The following is a 26,878-nucleotide window of genomic DNA, read 5'->3' as shown; positions in this document are numbered from 1 at the left end:
CACAGAACTGGGGAGACTTCAGGTGTGGGAGACGGTCTCAGGTGAGGCAGACAGAGCAGTGCCAGGGATTTTCTGCTACTGGAAGCCCCTTTTTTGTCTCTTACAGGTAAGTTTGTAATGCTATTTTGACCAACTTTCATGGTCTTTTCTGGTTAGGATTTTGTCATTGAAATCCATGGGAGTAACTGGTCTGGTTTAGATTAGCTGTGGGTCTGAATATTAAGAGAGCGCTCAACTGCACGTAGCATGCAGGCGTGTTTGTGCACATATGGAATAATATAGGCTAATCTGAAATATAATTTCTTTATCATGAAAACGTCTGTATCATCATGAAGATATATACAGTATAAATGAAACATGTCATTGTGTATTGAAGCAGGATGGCCTGAGCACAAACTTCTTAATTTCACATTTTCTGTGCTTTTAAGGTGAACATGCGTTATTTATTTCTAAGAATGGAATGCTCCTCTGTGCCCAAACAAGAGATTGCATATGGGGTCCAGAATCAAACATGTGATCTTGGAAACAGTTGTTAAGTGAAGAAATAAAGAATTGTTAGGCTAGGCCAGTGGTTCTCAAACTTTTTCTTTCATTCCCCACTTTGATCAAGGGGGCATTCTCGAGCCCCACCTGTCCCTCATCGCTCTAAGAAAGTGGTAGGTCAAGCTTAAAATTGTCAAATTTATTGAAATAATGACAAGTTCTAAATATATCCTCTTCAACAGAGTTAAAATCAGCTGGTGCTGCAGATATAATAAATAAATACATAACAAACATATTTCTGTTTTCCAGCAACATATTAGGAAGCATAGGCCATTTTACAGCATTGTACAATATATTCAATGAAATACCAACATGCTGCATTAAATGGATCTATAATCCAGTCATACTGAGCACTGCTGGTTGGGAAATATTTTTGAAATAAACTTTGCAGGGATGTGATGTAGGCCTACTGTTTAATACATGGGATCACAAGAGTGCCTCCCAATCAGACGTTTCAGCGATTTCGCTCAGAAATCTCAAAGGCATAATACTGTCGCGATCGAGGCGCCTGTCCCATACTCAAGTTTTTTTGGTGAATGCAGTAATCGTATTTGCTAGGTGAGGTTGTAACTGGACATTTAACTCAAATGTATCGCTAAGATAGGCCAGCTTCGTCAAGAAATGTTCATTAGTGAACGTGCTTGCAGATTCAAACATGCGCTCTTCCTCCAAGAAGAGGCGACTCGGAGCTCAAACACGCGCGACAGCACTTTACCTCGGGAAAGCCACCTTGCCTCGCTGTGAAACAGTAGGCTACAGCCTTTTGGTCAGCTACCATCTCTTCGCAAAGTGCGGAGAATAGACGCGCTTTTAAGGGCCGGGTTTTGATGAAATTCACCACTTTCACAACAACGTTCAAAATCTCATGTAGGTCGGGACTAACTAAGCTGCCTTGACACGAGCGCTTCCCTGTGAATAACACAGTGCGTCCATTGCGCATCGGGTGCTACCTGGGCCCAGGCTACAGATAAAAAATAAAATAAAAAACTCCTGTTTTTCACGTCAGTTCGCGCCCCACCTGGCATGTCTCCGCGACCCACAGTTTGAGAAACGCTGGGCTAGGCCTAGTTAAAGAAGGAAAAAATGTTAATGAGAATTGGAAATAAAATTGCATAAAGTCTTATCAGAGCTACACGTCAAGATTTTATGTGAACAGATAATAGATGAATGAAACTGAATTAGTAACTGATATTATTTTTTGAGTAGGGCTTTAGAATAACGGCTGGATCATGGCGTTTTTGAGCTGGGTTGTCCTTCTGTTGAGCATGCTTCAGACGTCAGCCCAGGACCCAGAGTATGACCATCTAATAATTCGCCCTGGTGGTGAGTCCATTTTCTTTTTCTATCTCCAAATGAAACCACAAATCCTGACTTTTTATCATCATGATGAAGCTATTTGGGTGCATGCAAGCAGGAGCGCCTGCAGGGATGAGTGTTATGGTACGCATACCATACCTCCACACACCCTCATGTATAGGTTGGTGTTCATTACATTTTCTTTTTTTTCCTTTTTTTTAAATCTCCTAGATCAGTACTTCTGTCCAGTGGGGGTTTACTTTGCGCTGGACACCTCTGAGAGCGTGGCGCTGCGAGATCAACCATGGGGTAGCCGGGTGGATGAACTGAAGACCTTCCTTAAAGTGTTTTCGGGGCGTCTTGAGGCCTCAGTGATGCAATCTCAGGGGATTCAGTGGACATATGGAGGCCTTCATTTCTCCGACCACGTGGAGATCTTTAGCCCGGTAACATCAGACGCAGCACAATTCTTACGTGAAGTCGAAAAGGTGCGCTACATTGGCCGCGGCACCTTCATAGACTGCGCCCTGAGGACGGTGACGGAGCAGGTGCTGAGGTCACCAGGTGGGATGCCGCGCATCCAGTACGCTGTGGTGTTAACGGACGGCTACAGTACAGGCTCACCCTGTGGAGGGGTCCAGCAAGCCGTCGAGGCTGCCAGAGCAGCAGGCATCAGGGTGTTTGTGGTGGCAACCGATGAGGAGACCTCCGAGGGCGATCTCAAGCAGATCGCCAGCTTACCTGTGGAGCTGTACCGGAAGGATTACCTGGCCTTCCCTGATGCTAGACGACAGGCTACCGTGAACAGCATCGTGGACATTATAGTGAGCCCACATTAAGTCGGTTAAACATATTCATTCCTTGATATAAACGTTTTTTGGTTGGTAATATTTACAACACTTGTTTTTATTTTTAGGTGAAAGATGCTGACTTCAAGGTGAGAAGCACTCATTCAGTTTGGACAATTATTGTGACAATCATTGTTTTTTTCCCCCAGAGAATTTGTAAATGGTCAACAGGTTAACACTGTGTGTGTGTGTGTGTGTGTGTGTGTCACGATAGCCTTTACAGTATATGATTCAGTCTTGCATATAGACTTAACTATTCTATAAATGAGTTAAATATAATCTGTAGGCCTAAAAGGCTGTGAAATATACTTATGAAAGATATGTCTAAATTTTACAATTAGTTTCCATAAAAGTCATCATTTAATGGGTTATTTAAAGTGTCATGCCCTATATTTAGGTTACATTCACTTTTCACTTTGTTTGCATAATTCATTATTTGGATTTTCCATTCTATTGCATAACATAATATTTATTTTGTTTCACTCTCCCCAGTGCCAAGAACCGATGTGCAAAGAAACTGTGGGGATAACGGGACGAAAAGGATACAGAGGAATTAAAGTATGACCGCTGTTTGCAACTGTTTAATTAGCACAAACACTTTTCTCATCTTACGTATCGTATGTGTTGTTCATTTGTGATTTGTTTCATTCATGTTTAGGGTGCAAAGGGAAGCACTGGTGACAACGGTGACCCCGGAGCTTCAGGGCCATCGGTAGGAATTGTAATTCCTTGATGAAGTAATCATGAGACTAGTCCCATATTTTTCAGCTATCTGGTGCCCAAACCAAGTGCCTTGTGTCTGCCAGACATATTAAGACTTTAGTGTAAAAGGTTGACCACAGTTGAATATTTGTTAGGTGTTGACAGATGCCGTGGTATTTATGTCGCCGTTGTTTTTGGTTTACTTTGTAGGGTGATCCTGGTATTGAAGGTCCCATTGGTTTGCATGGTCCTAAGGTATTGGTCATATGGACAGTTATCAGTTATATATCAGTTATATATAACATTATTAGTTGATATGCCTGCAATTATACTGAGTTCTATTTTTTTTAGGGTTTTAAAGGTTTCAAAGGAGACAAGGTATGTGTCTGTTTTTTTCTACTGCACCTTCAATGAGAAAGTTTTGAAATTCTGCTTTTTCTATAAAATTCCTTTATCTGTTTCATAGGGTGATGTTGGAGCACTTGGTCCTAAGGTAAACTGACTGAACTGATCTGTTTTCTGTTTATTATTTTTATAAGTCTGTCAGCAAATCTTTTTCTCAGAGTATTTGTCTTCGGCAATCGTGATTGAATGTCAAAACATTTTAGTTCAAGCATGTGAAAAATATATTGCTCACAGCACCTTTAATCACCATTTGACATTTTGACATTTAACAGCTGAACGCCTTGGTTGAATTCAATCTCTCTTTTTTTTTATTAACTGAATATGTCAGGGACGATCAGGAGGTCCAGGCTATAGTGGCATAGATGGAGAGAAGGTACAAATCTCTTTATTTTTCTTTCTTCTTTCTTTTTTTTAATGAGGACCCTTCACACCATCTGCCGTAGGCTTTGCAAGCACCCAAAGTCTTTGTCAACTTTTTTTTCCCCACAGGGAAAACGAGGAACCATTGGGGCACCTGGCTGCAAGGGGGACCCTGGTGTGCCGGTAAGTGGGAATGTAATTCAAAGGTGATTTGCTTAATTACGATACTTTACACTTATTGCATAGTTTATCAAATCTGCTGGGTGAATTTGGTTCTTGGGCTTAATTATCAACAACCTTTTACCAGGATTGAGGACTGAGCCTTTAATTGTGTGTCAAATATCTTCTGTAATAATCTCCCATATATAGGGTGACCATGGTCCTGCTGGCGATTTTGGGATTAAAGGAGATTCTGGAGATCCAGGAGAAAAGGTATAGTATTTATATATTTTTTGTGCAGATGTGAAACAATAGGAGAAGTGATGGAAGATATCGCCATGTTCTTAAATTAAGTTAATTACTGTAATTAACTACTGTAATAGACATTAACTACATCATCTACAGGTATTTTGATATTTGTAAAACAAATAATTTAAATCATTCAAAAAAGGAGCCTTTAGAGACTATCAGTCATCCATAAAGCATCACAGACTCACTACCCATTTTCTCCTGTTGTCTGAAAGTATTATCCAACCCATCCAACCCTGTTTCACCTGTTCCTTCAAGATGCTTCATGTCACAAAATGTATACCTATACGCATAACCTATTCTGATGGCAAAATAATAGGTCAGAACCCAATTATATATAGATTATAAAGTCATTACGCATGTACCGATGCACACTGTTTGCTGTGTTCTGTCATTGTGGGATGTAAAACATATAGTGGATGTACAGTTCTATGGAAAAGAATTTCCTCCTTGGGAAGCTAATTTAACGTGTGCCACTCTCAGGGTGTTCCTGGGATGAGTGGCAGACCCGGCCCTCAAGGTGGCCGAGGGAGCGTCGGGGAGAAGGTACTCAAATTCTCATAACCAACAGATCACTAAACAGTCTTGTTTAGATCTCACTGTTAAGATCTCACAGCACATAGTAATTGCAGTTGCATATGAATAATAAAAAAAAAAAATTTGAAAAAAGAAGCTTTGTCTCATGTGGAGGGTATTCAGCTGTGTTCATCAGACGTAATTTGACACTAATAGGTCAAAAGGTCATGCGGTTAAATAGATTTATTGGATTTGTGGTGGACATCATCCCTCATAGCAAGTGCTAAATGGATTATTTGAATGTGTCGAATATCCAACATCCAATATAAAACTAACTTTACCACGGTTCACATTGGTTGGTTGTTATGTCGACGCCAGGTGCATTTTGATAACTAGCACTCATCCAAAGAAGGCTACCTGTTACTGGTAAGCTTGTAAATCTTTGCGTTCAAACACTAATTGCCAGAGGTGTATAGAGATTTGAATTTGTGTAAACATTATCCAGTCCATTTATTTCAGGAGGAGGAACATTGTGGATACATTGTGAATTGTAGGCCTACACATAGGGTCACTAAATATACTGTATTTAATTCAGACAGAATATAATTTTGTAATCATTTTCATGTAATTTTCCTCTCATATTTTTGGCAACCGCCTGGGTCGTGCCCTCAGTTTAAGAACCACTGAATAGATTACAGGTGGATTTCAGTTGACGGTGTTAACTACTGTTTGAATTGAGGGTTTTAGGATAACTGAGTTAGGCAGTATTCAACAGATTCACAACAGTATCATTTGATTTTAACTGACTTATTTTTATAGGGTGTTGTTGGGTATGTCGGCAACCCTGGCTTACCAGGACAAAAGGGAGCCAAGGTAATGTATATGTGTTTCCTTGGTTCACTTAGATGCATGGGGATATAAAATATATTGGTGTACTTACACAAATGTGTAAGAGAGGCACTTGTTGAAAACAGCAGATAAAATGTATTAAATGTAGGATAAAATGGGTGTAGACACTTCCGAGCATACAGTATGCCCTCAAGGATGATATTAACTTGTCATAACTGGTACTATTAGCTTGTACTTGTAATAACAGAAGGTTCTGGAAATATTCCACAGATAATAAAAGCAGATTCATAGGTATTGGACCACTAGTTGTTAAAACCAAGTATAAATAATTTCCACTATGGGCAAAATCATAGGGTGTTCGTTAGCAACCCGCCGAGGACTGTCTGTGTACCCCCAATGGTCCACCAACGATGAGGGAAATTGCCAGTGGACTGCCAGATCTGCCCCCAGTGGTCCACCAGCCTCTGGCTATCTGGGTTGGTAAATAAAAGCAAAACTCCTTTATACCCATAAAGCCTTTTCCAAACCTCTGTTCTCTAGGGTCCACCTGGGACAACAGGACAGACTGGTGACTCTGTGAGTAAAATAACATGCAGGTGGAAAAATCAACTGCACTGTATGACAAATAAGCAGGTGCTTTGCAGTTGCTCAACCCATCACACTATCTCTAGGGTCCCAGAGGAGATGCTGGCAAAGCAGGCCCACGTGGCAAAGCAGGCCCAGTGGGAGACAAGGTGAGGTGCTGTTGATAATGTGTAACTACAACTGTGTTAATGAAGGATAATGTGTAACAACAACTGTGTTAATGAAGGATAATGAGTGACGACAACAATTGTGTTAATGAAGGATAATGTGTAACAACAATGGTGCTAATGAAGGATAATGTGTAATAACAACTGTTAATGAAGGATGATGTGTGACAACAACTGTGCTAATGAAGGATAATGTGAAACTACAACTGTTAATGAAGGATAATGTGTAGCAATGATGGATGATATTGATGATAATGAAATTATATTCCTGTTGATGCTGCTGGGCTCTGTAGGGTGAAGACGGCCCTGAGGGTGAAAGAGGGCCCAGTGGAGAGAGAGGCCAGCCAGGGGTCGCTGTGAGTGCACCTCCCCAAATGGACATGAACAGAGGAGCCACAGTGTGTGAGTGACCCGGTGTAATTTGTGCTTACTTTTCCCCAACAGGGATCACCTGGTTTTCCAGGAATCAGGGGCGAAACAGGTCAGGGAGGAAGAGCCGGTCCACAGGTGAGCTTGACGATGTGCCGTCCGTCAAAGTTGATCACACAAGAGCTTTCGTGGTGTTGGTAGAGTTCCGGGTCCATTTTTTTGCATAACCTGCAAATATATTATAGGCTTAAGCTACTCATTATGTCTGCATGCCTGCACGAACAAGAAGTCGAGTAAGATAGTGAGAAAATAAGGCTTATGATAGACACACCACAGTGTAGCAAAGTTGTGTAAGCATTGCGTTGCTCTCACTTTTTTTTATTTACTAAAAGATACACTTAGACAAATGGAATCAGAAACTATTCTGGCAATGTGTTGTTTCAGAACATAATTATAAGTATAAGTATAAGTATATATACTCTTTTGATCCCGTGAGGGAAATTTGGTCTCTGCATTTATCCCAATCCGTTAATTAGTGAAACACACTCAGCACACAGTGAACACACAGTGAGGTGAAGCACACACTAATCCCGGCGCAGTGAGCTGCCTGCTACAACAGCGGCGCTCGGGGAGCAGTGAGGGGTTAGGTGCCTTGCTCAAGGGCACTTCAGCCGTGCCTACTGGTCGGTGTTCGAACTGGCAACCCTCCAGTTACAAGTCCGAAGCACTAACCACTAGGCCACGGCTGCCCACCTGATTGAACATTGCAATTAGGTCGATTTTAAACAGGTTTTCTCAGCTTTTTTTCATCTTAAAGCTGATTTGTTACAATTAGATATCAAGATTGGGAGTGTAAGTTTCATACATACAGTCTTAGTTGTAATTACCCTGTATGTGCATCTGGAAACCTCAGTGAGAAGTTCCTGTTAAGATGCTCTTAGATGTCTAGTGCGACTGCTTATAAATCTGCAAATGTTTTCATGACAGCAACAACAGTTAACAAACTACTAACGGCTAACAATGCTTTCAGGAAACTGGGCCCTAAGATTGACCTTTGCCTTGTTTTGCAGGGTCCCCCAGGGGAGGCAGGGGACTTTGGCATAAGAGGAGACAATGGAGAGCCTGGTCCTAGGGTATGAATGAGAGGCCCCTACTGGTTGTCACAGGTTGCATGCTGAAACCTGCTCAATCATTTGTCAACACTGAAAACTGAAGGCTGGAGCTGTTTTTTGACACAATGGTGAAAGATGAAATTGCAAACCTCAAACACTTACAAATCCAAATCAGAAAAAGTTGGGACGTTGAGCAAAATGCAAATATAAAAAGAATGTGATAATATACAAGTCTCGTAAACCCATATTTGGCAGCAAAAAATACATAGACAACAAATCAAATGTTGAAAATGAACATTTGGACTTCATGGAAAATATATGTTAATTTTGAATTTGATGCCAGCAATATGTTTCAAAAAAAGTTGGGACAGGGAATGTTAATTTAATAAAATTCTGTAAATTATTAGGAACTGAGGATATCAGTTGCTACAGTTTTGAGAATGAAATGTTGTCCCATTACTCCCCGATATAGGATATATATTTCCTTACTGTTTTCTCGGTTTTTGCTTCTTTTTCGCTGGCTCTGTCATGACGAATGTCTGAGAAACTCCATCGCTACCTTTTTCTAGCTGGTGCCTGGCGTGTATATGTATTTGAATGCAGTAAAGGAATTCGTTACATTCGTTACACTCCTGACACTGAGGCCGTCGGCCCACAGTTGCAAGGATGGTTTTTCCGCTCACAGGCGCTAGGTGGAAGCGAGACGGCCACCATTCAACCCGAAAAAAGTCATATAACCATTCCAATGACTCTGAAGCTGTTAAATTAAGGTAAATTAAGCTAAAAAAACGTGCACATTAAGCTAAAAATCCTGCATAGTGGGCCTTTAAAGGTGCCATGTGTAAGAATTGAGGTATTAGCATGCTAAATTACTAGCCACAGCCCGACAGGTGTCATAATACCAGTTTCTGCCAGGGGAGGCGGTATGCGGGCAACATAACCGCCAGCCAAACTGCAATACACGACTAACTCGCACGGCTTGTGGGCGTACTTGAACCAAAGAGTATACACCTGTCGGGCTGTGGCTAGTAATTTAGCATGCTAATTCAGGTTGATATCTCTGCAGCACTATACCTTGTCATTCTTTTAATTACATCATCGCCCTTATTTCTTCTCATTCTTTTGATGCGTGTAGCTCATTTTTTGGATATTTTTACCTCAATTCTTACACATGGCACCTTTAACCTCATAGCTGAAGAATTTTTGCAAAATCATAATAAGCCGCAGCTAATAGTTGGGAAATTATGGTAAATATATGCAGAATTCATTTTGCCATTGTTTTCCTGAAATATTCAACGTCTTCCCTGGAAAAGACATTACCTGGATGGCAGTATACAGTATGCTGCTCAAAACCTGTGTACATTTTTCAGAATTGATTGTGCTTTGCCAAATGTGCAAGATGCCCATGCTGTAGCGTTGCTGGTATCAAATTCAAAAATAACATAATATTTACCATGAAATAGTCAAATTTGTCATTTTCAACATTGATGTCATTTTCAAGATTTGCCGATTATTACATTCTGTTTTTATTCACAGAATAAAACGTCCCAACTTTTTTCTGATTTGGGGTTGCAATTCATATCTGTAAAAATGTGATTAAATGTGTGAAAGATTTTGATAATTTTGAACATTTTACAGGGAGACCGTGGGAAGGATGGGCATAAATTCCCAGGCCCTAGAGGCATACAGGTAATTCACTGGAAGTTATTATTAAAATGTACGCATATCTGTGCCATGGAAAAGTACAAGCTTTCTTCTCCTCTTGCCTGCAGGGAGACAGAGGAGAGCCTGGTTTGCCAGGACTTCAGGTAATCCATCCGTGTTCCAACATAAAATTAACCCTGAACAAAGTACGAAGTGCAGGTATAAGGTATAGAGGGAGAGCAGCTTCACAGAAGAGAACTTCTGACGGCAAATTTGAGAAAAAGTTGGTAAACCACCCTTCTTACCTAATTTGAGGGTGCTGATTCTGAATATTTTGTTTACCAAGCTCAATTCTGAGTTCTAAGCTGCATAATCAGCATTTTAACATAAAATAGTGATTATTTTTGTTTATTGTTCCCTAAATTGGGTTGATTTCAAAAGTAATCACTAAAACCAAATAAAAGTGTTCTCTAAATAAATGTTTGAGCATTAAATAAGCCATACTATAGTTTATTAAGGTATTTAATGGGAACATGATTACAGTTGACATGTAATAAACTCGGAAATTCTAATCAAAACACATATTTTTATTGCTAACATAGTGAGTCACTCGTGGTGTTTAATGCATTTCATCACAATAACAAATTGCACAGATAACCTTCAACTCAGAATATATCCTACAGTACATATGAACTTAGATAACGGGAATAAGCCTAATGCAGAACTGCATCTACCGTCAGCAACAACCGTCAAGTAAAAAACATTTTACTTCTAGTAACACTGGATTTGGTATGTGTGCTTGCCTCTATACTAGAGCTTGATAATGTGCTCTTCTAATATGCCATTGAGCAGCATCACTTGTTGGTGGTAGAGCCACGATCCTCGACATCTAGAAAACAGAGTGGCTCTGGCATAGTGTTGTCACGATACCAAAATTATGACTTTGATACAATACCATAAATATCTTGATACTCGATACTGAAGCGATATCCAAATCCTAAAATATCTGGAAAAGAAAGGACGCAGGCCTCCTCCAAGTGTATTGAGTCATTTGTGTTGAATTTGGTGCACTTTTGGTCAAATCTGGGTTTCAAACTTCTAAACTTCCTACATAATTATTATTTTTGTAGTCAGTAAAATAATAGTTTGTGTGTGATTAAGTCCTTTAATGTTTGTTATAGCTCATTTATATTGTGTGATGTTTTGGCAATACATTACCTTTAAATAGCCAAAGTAGGCTAGATCAAGGTCAGTGTTCAAATTACTGCATGCAAATCACTTAATGCTATGCAGAAGAGCCTAATCTTTAGGCTACCCTAGGCCTTCCTGTGTTTATGGGATTTCTTTGGCAGTTGCAAAGGGAAAAAAGTGAAGATAGTTTTCTTTGCTCCCAGTGTAATTTAACAAGTACGTTTCAACCGCTCTTTGGGTCTTAATCAGATACGCCTACACCATTATTACATTACATTTGGCAGACACATTTTTAACTAAAGCGACTAACAACATGGTAACAGTTAAGTTTTAAAGCAATTCTCTCAACAATTTTAGGACAATTTAAAAACGGTAGAGTACAGTAAGAATAAGTGCATCAGTGAGTACTGTTTTTAAACAGTTGAGTGTCAGTTCAAGACAGATGGTAAGTGCTAGGATCAGCAAGACTTGTTGTAAGTGGTGCTATGAGAGGATATGTTCTCTAAAGAGCTGGGTCTTCAGGAGTTTTTTTTGAAAATGGAGAGGGATGACCCTGCCCTTGTAGGAACTGGCAGTGTGTTCCACCAACGAGGAACAACAGATGAGAAAAGTTTGGATTGGCCTGAGCGTATCTGTTGCAATATCTGTGTGCATTCCTACATTAGGTCTATTTCTTTGATAGTCAACATCATTTGCTACCACATAACAAATACCAAATAACAATACAAAAGTTTCTTACAAACTTCCCTGCATACTTCTTTAATGTGCTGCAGTCAGATGGGTGCCCTAAAGACATAACTAGATCTTGAGCATCTATTACCAGTGTTGAATGAGCAGTTTTTGCGATCACTACTGGACATTCCGTATTGCTAGACAGCACTTGAGTGAGGATGACTTATTTCCACTTCACAAATAACCATCGCTATCTGCAATAGCTACAGTACAGGGACATTAATCAGTTCATAGCTGAGGATTTGTCCTAGGTCCACTTCCCTTTCAGCATCATATGCAGTAATGATGCACTAGAGAATGTATCTTTTTGTTGCAGCATAAAGGATATCTTGTCTAAATTTTATTTTTATTTGCAAATAATGCAATCTCCATAGCACTCTTCAGCAATCCATTTTTTTGCATGGTTGGGATTTGAATGATAGGAAAGAGCACCAGTGAGATGTTTTAACTAGGCAAGCACAGTCGCCTTTACAGTAAAAAAAAATACAGTGTAAATCCTCTGTAAAGACTGACAACTGTTCATAATAGTTAATGACAAAGTACTTTCTACAGAAAAATTAGCAATCACCTACTATTCTATCAATTTATTATCAAGGAATCTATTTTGCTTCTAAACGTCATACTGAATTTTAGCTATTATTTCAATTTATATTTTAATTTTATCTTATTTTCATTTGCTACTTGAGGGTCATTGGGGTAATTCCTGTCCTGTCCTACAACATATCTGATACATAAAGAGTATATTAATGCCTTATTTTTTGGCAATTCCTATGATATCTGATGGCAAAACCAAAAAGTATGTGAATTATGCTAATTATGCTAATTTTTAACAGGACTTTTTCTAAACGTTTGTTAGCTATCTGCTCTCCCTCTAGTATAGTTCTCTGTTATATTGGTTACGATTTAACTATTATAAATGTAATATTTACTCTATATTGCATATTATGTTAGATTATATTATGGATATAAGTACCTATTACACACATTAATGGTAATATAAGCATGTTATGAAACATTCCTGAAATAATTCTCTTTTTCAGGGCCAAAGAGGATTTCTTGGAGAGAAAGGAACCCAGGGATCAAAGGGACCCAATGGGGAGTCAGTAAGTGTGGCAGACAAATGAAATGAGGAAGGCAGGGGATATTTGTAGGAATTAACAATGAAAACAATCCAAGAGCTAAGATGGAGCTTCAGTTTTGAACTGGTGATTTCATCAAACATTTTGTCTGTCCTATCTAAGTGGGTGAAATTATGCTTATGATTTGAAGTGTTTTCATGTACATGTCTACATGTCCAATACCATTACAACTTACACTTACCATTACACTTACAGGATGTGGTGGAGCAGTGGTAGCATCACTCACTTGATTCATACTGTTGTCCGTGTTGCTATGGATAGCTTTAAAAGCATAAGCATAGGATAAAAGCATCAGTCAACTTTAACTTTAACATGTCAGCTGAAATATAGCTAAAATAGAAGCCTATACTGTGTTTACGTACTTTCCATGATCTACTTCCTGACTGTTTTGGCCCTAGGGGGAACCAGGCCCTGAGGGTGCACCTGGAGACAGAGGACCAAGGGGACCGCCTGGGCCGCAGGTGAGTAATGAACATTCCTTTCCACATGGCAGCTCCACTTGGGTAAAGACAAACACCTCTTTCAAGAGTCTTTTAACTTAACTCTGATGTACTCACATGTTTGTGTGTATGTGGAGTGAAGCTAGAGCATATGGGTACAAAATGTGAAAAAATAACCTGAATTCACTTTTTTCAGGGTTCACCTGGTCCAAGAGGTCTTGCTGGCATGTCTGTAAGAAAAAATGAGATTTGTGTTTATTCGTATAGATTCACTGTTTAAAAAAAATGGCCATATCACAGACTCCATTCTCTTTTTTCTCCTACAGGAATGTGACATCATGAGTGTTGTGAGAGAGACATGTGGTTGCTGTGGTAATATTCTGTCTTAACACTCTGTTTTGTACTTCAAACGTCAACAACCAAACATGCAACACACTGACATATATTGCTTTTTTTGTCAGACTGTGAGAAGACGTGCCCTCCCTTGGACTTGGTGTTTGTGATTGACAGCTCAGAAAGCATTGGAAAAACCAACTTCAGTCTCGCCAAAAACTTTGTTATCAGTGTTGCAAACAGACTAGGAAAGATGGCCAAGAACATCACTGATCTCTCAGGTAATCTGTCTACATTACGCGGAAGCCCAGACATGATCTTTGACACTCTAATTAAAACTGGCTTAGAGAAATATACTCAAACCATTACAGAGGTTTCAGTGTAATGTACCGTACCTTTCTAGGTAAGATATACTGTACTTAAAGGGACATTCAGTGATTGCACAGGAAGTCACATTTGTTTATGTCTGTGTTTATATTCAAATTTATTAGCAGACACTTTTGTCCAAAACAATGTAAATTTTAACTAAGGACCAAATGGGACTCACCAGAGAGGTAGCTTACCCCTCCCTTCACTCTTCCCAGAGAAAGTCCACACAGTGATTTGTTTTTGTTTGGGGGACAGGCCCCACTTTGTTTACAGTTTTCAGAGCCTGGGCTGCCTAGAGACTGTTTTTTTCAGTGTACGCATGGAATGGGCAGCTAGCGAAACGTAAGGAGATGATTGCTGAATGTGACAAAAAAATGTATGGTCTTGAAATTGTGTACGATCGCTGACTGACCCTTTAAAGCACATCTTTCACAAAGTAGCGTTTCTCTTCTTCTTTCTCTTCTGTCAATTTTCTTTTAAGATGGAATAATAAGCATGACTGGTATCACCTCACCATCATGGTTCTTTACATCTTTCTGCACCTTTGTGTTTGGTTCTCAGGCTCACGTCTGGGAGTGGTGCAGTACAGCCACCAGGGGGAAGTGCAGGCGATCCGCATGGACGACCGCGGGATCACCTCCGTGTCCTCCTTCAAGGCCAAGGTCAAGGCAATGGAGTGGATTGCTGGAGGCACCTGGACCCCTTCGGCCCTTAAATACACCTACGAGACCCTGATCGTGCCTGGGAGAAGACAGGGCACGAAGGTGGTCGCCATTGTCATCACCGACGGCCGCTATGACCCCAAAGACCTGGACAAACTGGAGGGTCTGTGCAGTGGCGTGGAGGTGTACGCCATCGCCATTGGGGACATGTTCAACACGAGCGCCGAGAGGCTGGCGCTGGGGCGCATCGCCTGCAACATCAAGGACAGGGTGAAGACTCTGAGCGTGTATGCCGAACTCACCGCCGAGGAGTTCCTGGAGGAAATTGAGCGGATCCTCTGCCCAGGCAAGTCTGTGCGGAACCTGTCGACACGCACGCCTAGACTTATCCTCTCGCACAATTGCCACTGGCTGACGGATCATTAACAATGCCTTGTGTTCGCTCTGTTTTCAGACCCGGAAAACATCTGCCCAGACCTGAACTGTGCCTCAGGTAAAAGCAATCCTTTTTGCTGTCATGTATTTACAAAAGGAGCTGTGATGGCACCTTCCCCAGTCTATGTGCACACAAGGCCTATTTGCATTTCTTCTCTGGGATCCATTACATGATTCCAAGCCTAGTGGCAATAGCAGATTAAAGAAGTGTGATTGAAAGCACTATCCCAAGAATATTAAGTTTACTGTAGTTATTTTTAAACAGTGAACATGCAAATATCTAATTAATCAAGATACGTGTAGGTACATGTAGAAACAGGAGAATAGTCTAACGTTAGTGAGCCTTTAGGAGAGAACCTTTTCATGTAATGGCTAACGAAAATTTTGAGCACATTCTGAGATTTCAATAAAGCTTAAATTCTAAAAAATGTGTTCAAATTTTAAATACAAATTGGAACTCCAACATTCAAACTCAAAAAGGATAGTGAGAGTTTAGGAGAACAGGAAGAGTTCAAGTTGTTTGGAATTAGAAGTTAAACTAGACTGCAGTTATAGTTCATGACATGTCTTGACTCCTCTACCTGTGACAGATTTGAGTGTGGCTCCTCTAACTCAGCGGCCGGTTGACCTGCTGTTCTTCGTGGATGGCTCTGAGAGGATGGGCCCTGACAACTTTGTCCGTGTGATGCATTTCATCGAGAAACTCTCACATGAGATCCCCCTCTCGACCAGGGAAGGGGACTATAAAGGGGCGCGTTTTGCTGTGATGCAGTTTGGCGGGGAGCAGGATCCAGACTTGCTCCTGGATTTTACAGCCAAGCGCAGGTCCTTCACTAACCTCGCGTCCCGGGCTGTGTACCGCGAGTCCTCCTCCACTCTGGGCAGTGCTATCCTCTTTGCGGCCAACAATCTCGTGAATGGTGGTGGCCGGTATCGAGGGGTCCGTCCAGACGCAGAACTGTCCTTTGTCTTCATCACAGATGGGGTCACTAGTGACAAAAGCTTCGCCGAAGGATTGGCGGCCATGCGCAAGACGAATGCTGTGAGTATGGCAATATCAGCAGGGTCAGACATGGACCATGACCGACTGCTGCAACTCGTCTTCAGAGACAAATCGCTGATATTTAACTTGAAGAGCTACAAGGACCTCTCTCACCCAAGGATCATCAAGCATATTGCTCACTGTTTGGGATAACATTGTAGGTCAATATTGAAATGTTTAGAGCGTGCATTAGGGTGCTTTATTATGTTTAATCTAATGAGATCATGTGAAATTATGTGAATGTTTTAAACATGTGTGCCGCTGTGTCTATCTAATGACTTAAATGTAGTGATCAGAGGGCTTTGCCTCTGTCTAGTCAGAGCCTTGTGGGGTGGGGAAACAATGCTTAGATTTTGTGCTGTTGCGTTGCAGATGTTGTGCCATATAATCAGTGATAAATAAAGATATGAATAAAAGACTACAGGAGGTGTTGTCTATACACACAGGCAATTTATTGCAAATGATCTCACAATGATCCACTGTTTTCTTACGCAGTCTGACAAATAACAAAGCAGGCAGCACGGCACAACTAACCCAAGCTTAGCTTAGGATAAACCAGGAGGGTCGTTTTCTGGGTCGCTCCACTACCCTCTTGTCCTTGTCACCTTCCCCTGGAGTCTCACCGTCGTACAGGATCACTGTCTCCATGGCTGGAGTGTTCAGGGGCTTACCCTCCATGGCAAATATCTGTTTGCGAATCTCTCCCGTCTCCCTACGCACCTTGGCGTAGCAGTACCCACACAGTGTGTGCTTTTGCTTTGGGTGGCCGCACTCTAGACACGGCTCAATGTTTGTCTGTGGGGGAGATAAACAAATGCACAGTGACCCTCACTTGGGAACAAGACACAAACAATATATTTAGATCAAATTGTATCTCAAATGAAACGATGCAAACTAGCAGGCAAACTCGAGCCATACGTTTCACTCTATAGGTGATAATCTACAACAACAATTGTCTTATTTTAACAAGGAAGCATGCTGTGCACTGGCAATTCCAAAACGCATGAAAACCCTTTCACCCAGGGTTTGCCATGTTCTTTCGCAATTAATTACAGAAGGTTATACCGGTAACCTTCAAAAACTCTGAAATGGCTGATGCTAAAACTTCACCCCCAGCTCTGACATTGTTGTCACTGTCAGAGGCCATTACATCACACTGTGTAATTACTCTTAGCCATTAACAAGAGGTGTGCCATATAGCTGCCACTTGCAGGCACATTTATAAACATGGAAAAAGAAACCCTGGAGCTTGCTCATTGGCAAGGTCTCAAATGGAAGTGTCATACCTTCACTTTAATTAACTTCTCTGGTGCTCTTCTTCTTGTGCGGTTGATCTCAATTGTACGCCTCTTTTTTGGAGCAGCCATCCAGAATATGCTGTCCAGGAAGCTGGGTGCCGGATTCCCATCTTGCACAGGTTGGGGTAGAACACATGGACCATGAACAGCCAAAGCTGGAGCTTTAAAATCAAAATCACAGATTAGTTGGAGTATTCTTGTGTATTCAGTACATTTTGGGTGTCCAATTTTATAGATGTCTGTACAGGAATAATTGAATAGCTATGCTCCAGATACAGACTTATGACAGACTTGTCAGCTCGAAAAGTTTAACTTCTATCAGGCCAATCAAATCGTGTATAGAGTCGTTAGGCGGGCTTAACATATGATTGATGGCAGAGTTGCAACGGTTTGGCTTGAATTCCCTGCTACTTGAAAACAAAGAAGATGGATGTTGCTGTTGGCCAACAGTGTGACACACGAGTTAAGCTTGTTTAAAAGTTGGCAAAAGTTTGAATTAGCCAACCAGCTCCGCTGGTGGGAAAACGCATGGGACTCAGCGCTGTCCTATTGCGTGCAGAGGGAATTTGAAAGACAACCAATTATCCCGCCCCTCGGACTGAGCACTGCGAACGGTGAGTGCCCAGACCCTACATTTTAATGTGGGTCTGGCTCGTCAGGCTAGGGGTTTGTAAGTTGTTTCATGTCTTTTCAGTAGTTTGATTGTTCGTCTTCATTACAAAACCCCTTACTGCTGCTTCAGTGAGGCCCAGATCTCTATTGCCAGATGAATCAGAACATCGCCAAAATAGCAGATGTTGTAGGGTGCTCCAGAGCAGCAAACAATAGTGGATGACGGAGCGGCAAAGCTTGATGCAGCGACAGGGTGTCCAAACAGACACTGGGGTGTTTGGTATCCGAAGGTCACAGTGAAGTCCATCATGTCTGGTCCGAACAGACAGATGGGCTACTGCGCACAGCTCACAACACACATTGCATCACACCATGCTGCACACAAAGGATGCATAGCTAGCTGCAGATGAGGAGCAGCCGTGGCCTACTGGTTAGCGCTACGGACTTGTAACCGGAGGGTTGTCGAACCCCGACCAGTAGGCACGGCTGAAGTGACCTTGAGCAAGGCATCTAACCCCGTAGTCCTCCCTGAGCGCTGGTGTTGTTGCAGGCAGCTCACTGCGTCGGGATTAGAGTGTGCTTCCCTTCACTGTGTGCTGAGTGTGTTCCACTAATTCACGGATTAGGATACATGCAAAGACCAAATTTCCCTCACGGGATCAAATGAGTATATATACACTTATATATAGATGAGACAGAGAGCTCATGTCATCCCTCTAATATACAGAGTGCTAACAATAGCCATCACACAAGTTTCAGAATTGGACGTTGCAACAGTTGCAGAAGGTTGTCAAGGTCCAGCTTTGTTACTTTACGTGGATGACAGGTGAGTGTAACTGGAGATGACAAAAGATGACAATAAGTTGCACTGTGGAGAGACATAGGTCAGAGGAGGGACTGTGTTGCACTGGGAAATTATCTGCTGGGAAACCCTGTGCCCAACATTCATGTGGATTCACACATCCCCACCTCCAGCTAGTGTACCCTTTAATTAAATTTTAACACTGGACAATGCCAGTGTCATCTTTCAAAAAAAAGAAGGCACACTGCCTTGCTGCACACAAGAAGGTTACAAGGACTTCCAAGGTGTTGCTTTCTCCTTGGAATCCATGTAGTGAAATGAGTCTACAGTGGTAGAAAGTGTTGTGGAGTCCATGCCTTGGCAGTTTCAGTGGCACTGTGGCAGACGACCAACAACATATTCATACGTTGCCATCTTCACTCATCAGTATATACCTGACTGGATAATTTGCTTGCTGTCTCAAACATAGGCCATATATCATATGCAATTACAGCTAAAAGCGGTAGCTGATTCAAACCCAGTCATAACCAAACATTACGTCTCCTTACCTGGAGAGGTTAAGGAATACATTAGTCCTACTCTATATAACGTTATTGATATACAGGCTAGCTTGCTAATACTAATGTTAGCTAGCTAAAGTTATCTCTGACTCACCGAAATTTCCGTCAAAGCCTGCAATGTCTGTCAGCGTAGCTTCAGCTCGTTGCAAAGACCGTCTGAGAAAGTTAAAAAGACCTAAAAGGCTCATTTTCTGACAGAGATATAGAAGCTTAACGACTAAAGAAGGATAACATGCGTCCACACCCTCACGGTCACACTGACTGAATCTGTACAGCAAAACTATGACAGGTGTACTGCGGCTGCGCAACCAGACACAAGGCATTATGGACATCGAAGTATTCTAAAATTGTGTGTGTTTAAAAAAACTGTGACTTTTGGCATTCACATAAAATACATGATATGCTGACAATACCAACAATTAAATATTAGGAAATAATTTAAACTCAATCTCAATATTGCGAGAAAAAAATAAAACATATCAAAATGAAACATTGAAGGCTGTAGATTGTGAACTTCATTACCCAAGAGCCTCTCTAGCATGCCGTCAAAATCCCTCTGCCAATCGCTTGTATCAACCCCTTTGACGAAGATCAGACAACAGCAGCTACAGTGCAGACATGGCTGAAAGAGGTTACAGTTTCTCCCTCACCACATTCAGGTAGACAACTTAAAAGTTTCTTTTAAAAAAATAATACAACTACGTTATCACCTGCTTATGGAACAGGGTGATATATGATAGTGTAACAATGTTGGTGAACAACTCTAAACGCAAACCCAGAGCATGTTTCTGTGTACCTAGCTCGTTAGCCGCATTATTAGCAAGTGCAGAGTCACTGTTGGCCTGCAATTGTGCGATACAATGAAGTTCATCGCTAATTAGGAGCGGTAATTTTTCAGTATTTAGAATATAGTATTTCGTGTTTGGAGTAATATATTTTACTAACTGGCAGCATCGCTTTGTTCATTTGTCGACTAACGTTACAGACTTTAGACATCAAATCCGTTGCGTGTCATAGCTAGCTAGCTAGCTAATTTTGCTAGTTTCCTCACTTTGCTAGATTTCTGGCTGGCTTTCACTTTCAGTTATCTACACTACTGCTAGCTAGTTAGCCAAGATTTACACAGAACGCACACATCTAGGTATTGAACGATGCATTAAGTGTATATCATATAGGTTAACAAACTATATTCCCCGTTGGGCCCATTGTGTCTTATGTAAACGTGGTTTGAGGACGACTCGTCTACATCATTTAACGTTAACGCTAACTGTTACTTAAAACGTTAGTCAGACACTTAGTAGTTTAAGTCTTAATCAGATCGTAACAAAATAGAATCATGTGTATATATATTATGCATGCACTGTTTAATTGGTGTTTGTTTTGTATTTTTCACCCCCCAGCCCTTCGGGCAAATTGGTGCAGATTGAATATGCTCTTGCTGCTGTTGCTGCAGGAGCTCCATCAGTTGGAATTAAAGGTACTATTAAGTGGGGCAACATAAGAGAGATGACACATGAATCTCTGCAATAACAAATGACATCTGAAGAATACATTTGAAAGTGTTTATGTCTGATCAGAATGCCCTATAACTTATTTATTTTGGCATGGTGTACAACAGGAAAATGATTTATTAACCACATATCCCCCTTCCTTTAGCTGCAAACGGGGTTGTTTTAGCAACAGAAAAGAAACAGAAGTCCATCCTCTATGATGAGCAGAGTGTTCACAAAGTGGAGCCCATAACTAAGCACATCGGCATGGTGTACAGTGGAATGGGACCAGACTATAGGTACGATTGGCTTCTTAATGGATAACATAGATTTGATATTTATGAAATAATTGTGTGATGGTAGATTTACTACAGAAGTAGGATAAGCATTGATTGTAAACACTGCCATCACTATGAGTTGAGAGCCACCTTATGGTGTTCTTGATCTGTGTTCTTAAACGCTGAATTGTTTGATGGCAGGGTTCTTGTGAGAAGAGCACGGAAACTGGCCCAGCAGTACTTCCTGGTGTATCAGGAGCCCATTCCCACAGGACAGCTTGTACAGAGGGTGGCCTCAGTCATGCAGGAGTACACACAGTCGGGGTGAGTACTCTACCCAATGGCATTACCACTAGGCTCGTTTCCATTGTGAGCATTTGGGGTAAAACCTAGGAGGTGGGTCCAGGAACATGCCCTCACTCGGTCCTCTCAGTCCTTGCGTTTCCATTAGAATTGAAGGACCCTGGTCAAAACTCGCCAGCCTCTGGACGTCGCGTTACCGGGCCGTTCGTCTATAGGAAACACGCACAAACGTTCCCGTTCCCGGAAATCAAGTTCCAGGTGCAGCAATGGAAACGGGCCTAATGACATGCTTTCTGAACTGACCAGAAATAGCCTAGTAATGGATTACACTACAGACTGATGAAGTATCTTTGCAACGTTTTTTAAATAAATCTGTATGAAGACATGTTTGTATAGACAAGAAGCAATTTAATTTGATTTAGAGTGAAATGTAACATTTTGTTTAAATCTTGACTGAATTGTTTTGATTGTTGCTGGTGATTGCATCCTATACAATCCACAATTATTCACTCATGATTGAGATCTCCTGTGATTCTGCATGTGCATTTCAAAACATTGCGACATGGAATGCTACAAACAGCTGCTTAGGCCTGTGATTGTTTGTGGATATGTCTTAGTGAGTTAGGAGTCCTCTTGACTACTTCTAACCTGTTCCAGACTTAGCTACTGTTAGCACTAAAATGCTTTGTTAGCACTAAAATGCTTTGTGAATTACTCCTAGTCAAAAGAATTAGGAGTCCTAAAGTTAAGACTGACACGCCCATTATTTTTAGGAGCTTCTCCTAAATCCACCAGTAAGGATCCACTTTTAGCCTTAAGATTCTTTGTGAATACGGGCTCAGATGAATCTTACAGCCCATTTGGATGTGCTCTGATGTGTCCGTCTCTGTCTTGCCAACCTCCCCTTAAAGCAGAGAGAGGAGTACAGGAAGTGCATCATAACAAAGGGACAAGACCCTAACAGCTGTAAGCATGCTTGGAGAGGATTGAGAGGGAGTTGGAGGGTTCATATAATTTGTCTTTTTGTCTATCCTTCCTTCCTTCCTCCTGTCCTAGCCCCTCCTTCTAATTCATTTTGTGAAGGAAACGAGGAAGGAACGATAGGAGGATTGAGGAATGAAGGAGAGACAGATATGAGAGATGAGATGTCCTGCTCACTCACGCATCACTTTTAAGAGACATCAGTTACTGATGCGGCGCATCACCTCGTAGGCTAGAAAAAACACACACAAATAGCAGAGAATATAAACAGTGAACATGAGTGGTAGTTCATGATGATTCTTGCATATAAAGGTATTTTGATCTATCTACTAGTTTATTGTTGCAAATAAATCCCTACGAACTTGTTTGAAACTGAAAGTTGACAGACGTGGGAGGGAACATTTTTAGCTGGGCAGTTTGGACCAATGATCGCACAATTCTGACTGACTCGTGTTTCCTGCATGTATCGGCCTTCCACCGATCTCTCCTCGGTCTTGCAATTAGATAAATGAGACCCCCTCGATGATGTCGAGCTTTGAACGATTTCCGGGGCACGAGCTCAAGGACTGAGGAGAGAGGCATGCAATAGAGCTATAAGATGAACCCAGAAAACTATGCAAGTTAAAAAAAATAAGACCAGTTCCCATGCTTTCTTGTGTTGGAATGTGTGAAAGTGTACAACAATTTAAGGGATAGAGATTGTGTGGAGAGTCAGGTGCAATCGATTATTTAATAAATAAATAGATTTGAATTACGAATAATAATTCAAAGGTGATGCCAAATGAGTAGACAGAGACCATACAAATAAAATAATACGGTATGATGGAATTAGCACTTCCGGAATCACACTTCTGGTATGACGCGTTTGACGCACTTCAAAGCCTCTTCTCCGCTTTGTGTGCAACCAATGGCTGCTCTGATGTGTATTTGAAATTGACTAAACAAACACGTCTACAAACTTTGTTTACGAGACAAAAGAGTTTACTCTACTTTTGAAAGGATTCTTTAAGAGCTTAATGTAATGGAAATGAGTGAACTGAGTGTATCCATCCCAAATTCTCAAATGAGAACTGGGTTGGTGTCAGCCAGGGTATGGCAGAGACACTCAGGGAAGAAATATTGTTGGGTTGAACATTTTGCTCTCTAATTGTTTGACCAGTATGTGTAAAACATAACATAACATATCTTCCTACCTGAAGAACTAAATCAGCATTTCAATTCACTGTCTTCACTGTCACTAGCTTTATACAACCGCATAATTTTTAAGGTTAAAGCTACTTGTAGTTTAAGATCTGTCCCATAGATAAATTGGAACATTTAGAAAGGTGTGTCCTAGCTGCAAGATAACGATAACCATGCCCTGAAAAGCCTTTAATTGTAAGCATTCATGTTTGGTTACAGGGGTGTTCGTCCCTTTGGTGTGTCTCTCCTGATCGCTGGATGGGATGAAGACCGTCCCTACCTTTTCCAGTCTGACCCTTCAGTGAGTATTTGTGGTTCAGTTGACACCAATTTCTTTGCTCATTTTATTCCACTGGCTGAAATGTTTAGATGCACAATACTACTTCATTGTGTTGCTGCTCACAAATGGATTTGAGTAAAAGAACACACCAATGAAAATGTAGTCAAATGTAGGCCTACAACCAAATAATTTTTTGCTGGTGTTGGTAATTATGGAGTAGAAGAGTAAGTAAAGTAATTTTAAATGTTTGAATTATCAGCCTTATCAGCTTTAAATATATCAGAAATATTTAAGAATGTGAACAATGTTTTAACATCTTCATTGCATCTTCATTTTACAGGGTGCTTATTTTGCCTGGAAAGCCACAGCTATGGGGAAGAACTATGTGAATGGGAAAACCTTCCTTGAGAAAAGGTATTAAAACACTGAAGACCATTTCTTTTCTCCCTGAAAATAGGGTAGTGTAGGGCAGTGTTTCTCAAACTTTTTCAGACCAAGGACCACTTAAAACCAATTTAAAAAAATCACAGACCACCTAGCTAAAAAAAACAGTAGACCTACTTCAACAGTATATTACACAATAGGCCTACTCACTGAACCACTTTGCCTATTGTCTTTGCACCTTGCCTATTGTGTCAGAGGATTCATATTATTTAAACTAGCGTAGCTTACATACTGTAGGTAGTGTTGCAGAACTGTTTGGATTTACATGCGAAGTATTGCAAACAAATCAATATTGCAAACAACTCATCTATATTATATTTTACCACGTCTGCTCGCGAACAACTTAGGATAGCTTGCGGACCACCAGTGGTCCCTGGACCACACTTTGAGAAACACTGACCTAGGGTAGGGTATAGTGTTGGTCATATTTAATTTAAGAGCATGGAACATACTACCAGCTTTTGTAAATAGCAGCACAAATTGGATTATACATTTTATGTGAATTAACTTATCGTATTGTCCCATCTGTAGATACAATGAGGATCTCGAATTGGAGGATGCCATCCACACAGCCATTTTGACTCTGAAAGTAAGTTCAATGCCTTCCTCTTTCAAGAGGATCTATAGCGAATATATGAGGGTGTTTCTGCAACTGCGGTCACTTTTGATGCCCCTAAATATAAAAACAAATCGACCTATAAAATTTCATTTTAACCGTCACAGAAAATCACATATAGTCGTTAGATTTTAATGCAGAACGTGTTTATTTATTGTACAGTCGGTAAGCTCCAATATCCAAACAGGGTGACTATAACAGGGTTTTTCCTATTCAACAATGTAGCCTCTCATGTAGTAGGTAATGTCAAGAAATATGGCACCTTGTGACACTGTAATGGGAAGAAAACATGAAGCCATATCAGCATTTTAACGACCAAATTTGATCCTGTAATGTTAATTTTTAATGTTCTGTGTAAGCTAAATATATTTAGAACTAGACCAACTGTCGACATCAAGCAATATGCTGTTTCACCTTGTAGTGGCGCTCGTCCTTAATACAGCCCCCTCAGAAGAGCTTAGCTGGAAAAGTGCTTAAGTCAGTGGCAGAATGTGTGCAAGAGATTTATACATACTGTAAGAAACGCCTGGATTTTGGAGTTGCTCCTTCCAAAGTGTGTAACTGGCTCCATGGTGCGTAAATGACAGACATAAGTGAAGGGCAGAATGCGCATAGGCTGAAAAACGCTTAATTGCACATTTTTTTTTACTTACGCACACTTGCGCACCTTAACGCACATGGGAGAATTTGCGCCCATGTGATCACTGGCTAATTTCTGTTGCCTTAGAAACCAGATTTGTTTTGCTTTGTTAAACTATGAGATTTAGTTCAGAGTTGCGGTAATAAGTAATTAACTATTTTTGAATAGGGTCTAGAGCAATATTTCATTTTAAATGTCATTTTGCAATTGTATTAGCTTGTTTTATGTCTTTCAATGCTGAGACCTCAGGCGAGGGACATGTACAAAAGTGGTATTTGGACTCATAAAGACAATCTTATTAAATCAGATTTTCCTTACATAATATTTTAAGACAAGATGTGTAAGAATACAGAGCATATATTTAGCAACCAATATATGACACATTTTGAAAGAAATCCAAACTTTCAGTTCATGGTTACAATATTTCGGTGACCACACTTATTTTGATTCGAAAAACTAGGAACACAGTTGGTTTCTAATGTCAAACTGACTATTGTTTTACAGGAAAGTTTTGAGGGTCAAATGACAGAAGACAACATTGAAGTTGGCATCTGCAATGAGAACGGATTCAGACGACTCTCCCCTGCTGAGGTCAAGGACTACCTCGCCGCTATCGCTTAACTACTTGTGTGTAATATTTAATGTGATGGAACATTAATACTGTATTAGCAGTTTCACAGCATTTTTATAACGTCAGTTTTTTTTTTTTTTTTTTTTGTTGACAAAAAAAATAAATAAATAAAATAAACTAAGTCCAGATGGTAAATAACTTTTTATGTATTTTTCATATGCAACACTGAACATGGGAGTGTGGTCTTTCCATCTAGCATACTAGAAGAGCAGGCTTTAATAATCACATTCTACTTGTGCATGAAAATGGGATGCACAAGGCTTAAAGCAACACCAAAGAACTTTTCCTCTGTTGCACGCACGCTATTTGTTTATCCAGCACTGGCTTTGCGATCTCCACAGACAAGGTGGAATATGTTGCATGATTTTACGAAAGTACGATGTATTGCGACATCATATGCAAGTCAAATGTGTAGTTTCTTATGTCTCATTCCATCGAACTACAGATCCGCTACCCTACAGAAGTGCAGTCACCCTGTTAGGAGTTGATGAACCACTGAAACGATTTTAGAAACATTATTTTAAGGTACAAAAAACTCTGGTATTGCTTTAACG

The 26,878-nt window shown here is 40.7% G+C and overlaps 3 protein-coding genes across 3 annotated transcripts; 2 read left to right on the top strand and 1 right to left on the bottom strand.

Annotated features, from left to right (window-relative positions):
- Positions 1-19: 19 nt before the first annotated feature.
- Positions 20-16,628, top strand: LOC125306579 (collagen alpha-2(VI) chain-like). The gene is made up of 29 exons (XM_048262011.1): positions 20-106; positions 1,750-1,866; positions 2,071-2,663; positions 2,756-2,776; positions 3,180-3,245; positions 3,346-3,399; positions 3,600-3,644; positions 3,741-3,767; positions 3,856-3,882; positions 4,123-4,167; positions 4,284-4,337; positions 4,524-4,586; positions 5,106-5,168; positions 5,958-6,011; positions 6,528-6,563; positions 6,659-6,721; positions 7,033-7,095; positions 7,184-7,246; positions 8,179-8,241; positions 9,859-9,909; positions 9,993-10,028; positions 12,828-12,890; positions 13,325-13,387; positions 13,563-13,598; positions 13,693-13,738; positions 13,828-13,980; positions 14,630-15,076; positions 15,185-15,223; positions 15,756-16,628. The coding sequence occupies exons 2-29, from the start codon at positions 1,773-1,775 to the stop codon at positions 16,358-16,360; spliced, it is 3,033 nt and encodes a 1,010-aa protein (XP_048117968.1). The 5' UTR covers positions 20-106; positions 1,750-1,772; the 3' UTR covers positions 16,361-16,628.
- A 7-nt stretch (positions 16,629-16,635) lies between these two features.
- Positions 16,636-19,758, bottom strand: mrpl32 (mitochondrial ribosomal protein L32). The gene is made up of 3 exons (XM_048262010.1): positions 19,574-19,758; positions 17,494-17,666; positions 16,636-17,002 (listed from the first exon to the last, which is right to left on the bottom strand). Exons 1-3 carry the CDS (start codon positions 19,665-19,667, stop codon positions 16,748-16,750), a joined length of 522 nt encoding a protein of 173 aa, XP_048117967.1. The 5' UTR covers positions 19,668-19,758; the 3' UTR covers positions 16,636-16,747.
- A 276-nt stretch (positions 19,759-20,034) lies between these two features.
- psma2a (proteasome 20S subunit alpha 2a) lies at positions 20,035-26,445 on the top strand. The gene is made up of 8 exons (XM_048262013.1): positions 20,035-20,138; positions 20,880-20,956; positions 21,136-21,268; positions 21,449-21,571; positions 23,933-24,014; positions 24,334-24,407; positions 24,969-25,026; positions 26,198-26,445. Exons 1-8 carry the CDS (start codon positions 20,098-20,100, stop codon positions 26,312-26,314), a joined length of 705 nt encoding a protein of 234 aa, XP_048117970.1. The 5' UTR covers positions 20,035-20,097; the 3' UTR covers positions 26,315-26,445.
- Positions 26,446-26,878: the final 433 nt, after the last annotated feature.

This window comes from Alosa alosa, chromosome 13 (assembly GCF_017589495.1).
Source record: "Alosa alosa isolate M-15738 ecotype Scorff River chromosome 13, AALO_Geno_1.1, whole genome shotgun sequence".
NCBI lineage: Eukaryota > Metazoa > Chordata > Actinopteri > Clupeiformes > Clupeidae > Alosa > Alosa alosa.
The sequence above is the reverse complement of the archived record's forward strand: the minus strand, read 5'-3'. Positions and strand labels throughout refer to the sequence as shown.